General features: G+C 37.7%; 1 protein-coding gene across 1 annotated transcript in view; it reads right to left on the reverse strand.

The window, feature by feature from the left end:
* The window catches only part of LOC124795570 (dynein regulatory complex subunit 7), a 319,826-nt gene extending 319,044 nt beyond the window's left edge, over positions 1 to 782 (reverse strand). Inside the window, exons 1-2 of the mRNA XM_047259642.1 lie at positions 759 to 782; positions 335 to 529 (exon numbers count right to left, since the gene is read on the reverse strand). Coding sequence (XP_047115598.1) covers positions 335 to 529; positions 759 to 782 — 219 coding nt within the window. The remainder of the gene's footprint in view (positions 1 to 334; positions 530 to 758) is intronic.
* Between the last annotated feature and the right edge of the window lie 6,209 nt (positions 783 to 6,991).

Consider the following 6,991-nt stretch of genomic DNA (forward strand, 5'->3'; position numbering starts at 1 on the left):
GACCTGGTGTGAATCCCAAACACTAGAGAAGTACTCAAAAATGGGTCAGCCTGGTGTCATATGTGTGGTCTTAGTATGTGCCACACTTTGGATAACTTTAATCACATCTGAGAACTTTTCAGTTTAGTAATTCTGTGATTTTTTTAATATATGGAAACTGTTACATTTACTTGCACTTTTAATTAACTGCACCCAAGCAAAGAAAATCTGCAACTATCATATACGTGTCAAAGCATTCTGTCATTCAAAACCAATGACGACATTCAAAAAACACAATGTGAATTTTCCCCACATTAAAAAGTTTACAGGCAGGAATGTACACAGTCTTACTCACTGGTGGTGGCTGAATGAGCCGAGGACAGGTGACCATCGTCTGGTCATTATTGCAAAACTCACGAGCAGCATAGCCAGACACAACATAGGCAGCATAACCAGTTCCAATGAGCAGCGAACACAGCAGTGTGCTGTACTCAAAGCAGTGGCCTGCCTGGCGAAACAGCACTGCCGTCGGCGACAGCAAACGATCTGGCTGTGGACATATGAAATCAACTCGGCTAAATCACAGGAACTTCCAGCAACACTAATAATTAACTTATTTGTGGTGCACTAATTTTTCACTTCAAGGGACTCATACTACAGTTATAAACAGAACCCACATCGTGACTCTACTGAATACAGTATTTTTAGAGATTTTCTCATTAATGTAAGCAAATTTTGGTTAGGTCACTATTTCTGTCTCACATGATTTACAAACTTACCTCCTGCAGCAGAACATTCTGCATCTTAAATATATGAATATCATCTGATATCACTAAGTATAAAATTTAATGTTCCAGGAGTGTAGGCTATGTGCCAGCATCTAGTTTCACCCTCTTCCTTCTCTCATCACCTCCAACATGAACATCACACTTCACACACACCCATACAGTCAGCAACATTTAACAGATGCTCTTATGTTAATATGTTTATTTATTTGTCATTCAGCATGTTTACCATGCAATTGACTTAGTCAAAATGCTTTTTACATATTCATAAAAGTATAGTTGTTACTAAAGGGTGGTCCATTGATAGTGACCAGGCCAAATATCTCACGAAATAAGCATCAAACGAAAAAACTACAAAGAACGAAACTCATCTAGCTTGAAGAGGGAAACTAGATGGCGCTATGGTTGGCCCACTAGATGGCGCTGCCATAGGTCAAACAGATATCAACTGCGTTTTTTTAAATAGGAAGCCCCATTTTTTATTACATATTCATGTAGCATATAAAGAAATATGAATGTTTTAGTTGGACCACTTTTTTCGCTTTGTGATAGATGGTGCTGTAATAGTCACAAACATATAAGTACATGGTACCATGTGCGGATGGTATTTGCTTCGTGATACATTACCCGTGTTAAAATGGACCCTTTACCAATTGTGGAAAATGTCGATATCGTATTGATGTATGGCTATTGTCATCAAAATGCCCAACCGGCATGTGCTATGTATGTTGGTCGATATCTTGGACGACATCATCCAAGTGTCCGGACCGTTCGCCAGATATTTACGTTATTTAAAGAAACAGGAAGTGTTCAACCACATATGAAATGTCAACCACGACCTGCAACAAATGATGATGCCCAAGTAGGTGCTTTAGCTGCTGTTGTGGCTAATTTGCACATCAGTAGCATACAAACTGCGCGAGAATCGGGAATCTCAAAAACATTGGTGTTGAGAATGCTACATCAACATCGATTGGACCCGTACCATATTTCGATGCACCAGGAATTGCATTGTAATTCTGTCAGAGACAGCAAAGGACTTGGAAGAGAAGTTGAATGGAATGGACAGTGTCTTGAAAGGAGGATATAAGATGAACATCAACAAAAGCAAAACAAGGATAATGGAATGTAGTCTAATTAAGTCGGGTGATGCTGAGGGAATTAGATTAGGAAATGAGGCACTTAAAGTAGTAAAGGAGTTTTGCTATTTGGGGAGCAAAATAAATGATGATGGTCGAAGTAGAGAGGATATAAAATGTAGACTGGCAATGGCAAAGAAAGCGTTTCTGAAGAAGAAAAATTTGTTAACATCGAGTATAGATTTAAGAGTCGGGAAGTCGTTTCTGAAAGTAGTTGTATGGAGTGTAGCCATGTATGGAAGTGAAACATGGACGATAACCAGTTTGGACAAGAAGAGAATAGAAGCTTTCGAAATGTGGTGCTACAGAAGAATGCTGAAGATAAGGTGGGTAGATCACGTAACTAATGAGGAAGTATTGAATAGGATTGGGGAGAAGAGAAGTTTGTGGCACAATTTGACCAGAAGAAGGGATCGGTTGGTAGGACATGTTCTGAGGCATCAAGGGATCACCAACTTAGTATTGGAGTGCAGCGTGGAGGGTAAAAATCGTAGAGGGAGACCAAGAGATGAATACACTAAGCAGATTCAGAAGGATGTAGGTTGCAGTAGGTACTGGGAGATGAAAAAGCTTGCACAGGATAGAGTAGCATGGAGAGCTGCATCAAACCAGTCTCAGGACTGAAGACCACAACAACAACAACAACAGGAATTGCATGACAACGGCTCTGAACATCGTGTACAGTTCTGCCACTGGGCACAAGAGAAATTATGGGACAATGACAGATTTTTTGCACATGTCCTATTTAGCGACAAAGCATCATTCACCAACAGCGGTAACATAAACCGGCATAATATGAACTATTGGGCAAAGGAAAATCGACAATGGCTGCAACAAGTGGAACATCAGCGACCTTGGCGGGTTAATGTATGGTGCGGCATTATGGGAGGAAGGATAATTGACCCCCATTTTATCGATGGCAATCTAAATGGTGCAATGTACACAGATTTCCTACGTAATGTTCTACCGATGTTACTATAAGATGTTTCACTGCATGACAGAATGGCGATGTACATCCAACATGATGGATGTCTGGCACATAGCTCGCGTGCGGTTGAAGCGGTACTGAATAGCATATTCCATGACAGGTGGATTGGTCGTCGAAGCACCATACCATGGCCCCCAAGTTCACCGGATCTGACGTCCCCGGGTTTCTTTCTGTAGGGAAAGTTGAAGGATATTTGCTATCGTTATCCACCGACAACGCCTGGCAACATGCGTCAGCGCATTGTCAATGCACGTGAGAACATTACAGAAGGCGAACTACTTACTGTTGAGAGGAATGTCGTTACATGTATTGCCAAATGCATTGAGGTTGACGGACATATTTTGAGCATTTATTGCATTAATGTGGTATTTACAGGTAATCACGCTGTAACAGCTTGCATCCTCAGAAATAATAAGTTCACAAAGGTACATGTATCACATTGGAACAACCGAAATAAAATGTTCAAACATACCTACGTTCTATATTTTAATTTAAAAAACCTACATGTTACCAACCGTTCGTCTAAAATTGTGAGCCATATGTTTGTGACTATTACATCGCCATCTATCACAAAGCAAAAAAAGTGGTACAATTAAAACATTCATATTTATTTATGTAATACATGAATATGTAATAAAAAATGGGGGTTCCTATTTAAAAAAACGCAGTTTATATCCGTTTGACCTATGGCAGTGCCATCTAGCAGGCCAACCATAGTACCATCTGGTTTCCCCCATCAAGCTAGACAAGTTTCGTTCTTTGTAGTTTTTTCGTTTGACGCTTATTTCATGAGATATTTAGCCTTGTCACAATCATTGGACCACCCTGTGTGTGTGTGTCTGTGTATGTGTGTGTGTGTGTGTGTGTGTGTGTGTGTGTGTGTGTGTGTGTGTATTAGTAGTTAGTAGTTTTTACATTTTACACACATCATCATTTTACATATACACATAGATTCATAAACTTCTTACTAATCAGAAGATTTCAGTAACAATCATTATGTAGTTTACATTCAAGAATTAATTACAGTTTTACACATTTAGTTAATGATAGTTACACTATTTCATTGTTTATTTCATTCAAGAATTAATTATACAGTTTTACACATTTAGTTAATGATAGTTACATTATTTCATTCTTTATACATTCGCTCCAAATTACTTCCAAGATATTCTTCTAATTGAGTAATATGCTTTATTTTTAAACCTCCTTAAATTTAAAGAGCATGAGGGTTTCAACTGATTGTGGCAGTAATAACTTTAGACTTTGGTGTTCATGACTGTTGTGTGTCAGTGACAGCCTAGAATACACTAGGCCTATATCAAGCATGCAGTTGTATCTAGTGCTGTGCAAATGTAAATTCATTTGTGTAAATTGCTGTATATTTTCTTTTATGTATATTAAGCAGTTATACATATAGGGACTTGGAAGGGTCATCATGTTTAATAGGCTAAAGTGCTCCTTACATGTTTCTCTTGGATTCAGTCCTTGTACATATCTAATTGCTTTTTATTGCCATTTGAATACACAGTTTGTGCCTGTTGAATTACCCAATAACAGAATTCCATATTGCAGCTGTGACTGAAAGAAGGTATAGTAGCAAAGCATCAATAAACATTCACTGACAGAATATCTTAGTTTATGCAGCAGGAATATCATACGTGCAAGTCTGCCTGTCAGAGAGCTTATATGGTCATCCCATGAGAGCCTTTGGTCTATTTTTAGTCCCAATAGTTTGACACTGTGATTCTCTTCTTTCCATACCTTCAGACTAAAATAAATTTCCTCCATTTTTGTGTTGTCTATATGATTGATTGGCAATACACTACACCCTACATTTTTCAAAAAGTTCATTATTTTTGTTTACCACCTCTTGCATACACTCACCTGTGGAGACCATGGTCATATCATCAGCATATAAGACATTTCTGGAGGCTATATAGTTTGAGAAGTCATTAACATAGCCAATAAAGAGCAAGGGTCCAAGTATGGAGCCCTGTGGAATTATGCACATAGTTCTCATACTTCACAAAGAAAAGATGCCTGTGGGCATGAAGGATATGGAAAACCTTTCCAATTTTACTTTGTTTTTTATCAATATTTAGTTTCTGTAGAAAATGTTTCTAAAATTTCTCTCTCTTCTTTCTGAAAACATGAATTTATGAAGTTCAGATTGGTACCAACAAGCTTGTCTATATGCTCTGCCAACCCCGGGAAAGGTATGGCATAATTGGCTTTCTGTTCTATTCTGCATCTGAGTAAACAATATCCCATCCATTAATTAATAATTTCCCATGTCAGGGCACATTTTAGCAAGAGGCAACCAGCCAAATACAAAAAGCCAAAATGTTTTGAAATCATTTTTTACCATACACGCTTCTGGAACTCACACTCTCAAATACAATTTCCTGAAAAAGATCAATAAAGAAACTCACAAAATATTCTAACACTTTGGATGACTTAAAATGGTGAGGTATGTGTGTAAACTCCCACTTCCTTAACGATACAACTTACTTGAGATGGTTAGCCGACTTTCCTTAGCTCGCTGCTGCAACCTCCTTTTCTCCTTGTCACCGAAGTATATTTGCTAGGAATAGGAATTTCTCAAGACTCTTTCTAGTTATAAAAATAAGCAGACGTACCCAGTTTCTTTTGGTCCTCTTAACAATGTATATTTAAACATCAAACTTTCACAAATCTCATTCTCAACATAAACAAACACTGTCAAGTAAGTCTTCTCGCATATCCACAGGTTAGAAACACATTAAGTTAACATAACTAGCAAGTCTAACAAATGAAGATTAAGAGTCTCTAGTCAAATCACATTTCATAACAATTACAATCATTACACCATCAAAGAATAATACGTGCTTGCTCCTTGTATGTCACATACAGCTTCCATGGTGCAAGTGGCAAACACTTGTCTGCGCCGATCAACTGCCACGATTGCAGTATTCTCCCGATACACGTCCATCCAGTACACACAAAAACTGGTGGCATGGTAGACACACCTCCACTCTCCCACACTCATACTTAAAATATCGAGTGTCCAAGATGGAGGAAGACCGATTATCTCTAGAATTTACCCCAAAATTCTCGAGGCACCACAATATCTACACACAAATCTCAACATAATGTTTTGTTTTTTTTTCTCTTCATTGCATTCTTTTGTTTAATATTTGATAATGCATCTGCTTTCAAAAAAGAAGGAAAGGGATATGGCCTTCAAAATAAAAAAAAGCATATAGCGGTTCATACAAAGAATCTAATGGAATAAATAACATGCTAAAAATAACACATTTTGCAGGAATCTGATTGACAAAGCCTGATTCCCTAGATTCAAGACAGAGAGTCTTTATTTTTAATGATCTATGTCTGACTTAAAACGTTATGTAAATATACTATGACTTTTCTCGTAATATATCACCTACACAAATACTGATTCCACCGCACTTCATTTATTTATGTATTATCTGTCCACTGGAACATGTTCTGCGCAGTTTCCTTTATGGAATGGGATATCTTAAACTGTTTACATCTGAATGTTCTGTTTTATAAATTATGATTAAAGACATTCAAATATACAGTTATATAGCTTTAATGAGTTGCACATCCACACTAATATGAGGGTCATTCAATAATTAAAGCGACAAATTGGTCTGGGAAAAAACTGTTAGTAGGGCAAGTTTGGTACTTTTATGCCTTTAAGTTGGCATTGCTGGGGTGAGCCCTGATCAGCAGATGTATCAACATTGATTTGTTTATAACCTCAAAAATACATTTCAAGATGGCGAGTCTGCTTGAAACACCACATTAGTTGAACAACATTCTGTTACTCGTTTTTCACTTGCTGAAGGAGAGAAACCAGTGAATGTATACTGCATACTGTTTAAAGTTTATGGTGAAGGTTATATGAATCATTCAAATTTTTACAAGTGAGTAGAGTAGTTCAAAAATGGTTGTGACTCAGAGACTGACGAACACCATTCTGGGGCACCAGTTCCAGTTTCAACTCCCTCACTTGAAAGTCGAACTGATGACATTATTCATGCTGACCGCTGAGTGACTGTGGGAATGATAGTTGATAAGGTTCGAGTTAGTAC

The sequence above is a fragment of the Schistocerca piceifrons genome, chromosome 4, assembly GCF_021461385.2.
Source record: "Schistocerca piceifrons isolate TAMUIC-IGC-003096 chromosome 4, iqSchPice1.1, whole genome shotgun sequence".
Lineage (NCBI taxonomy): Eukaryota > Metazoa > Arthropoda > Insecta > Orthoptera > Acrididae > Schistocerca > Schistocerca piceifrons.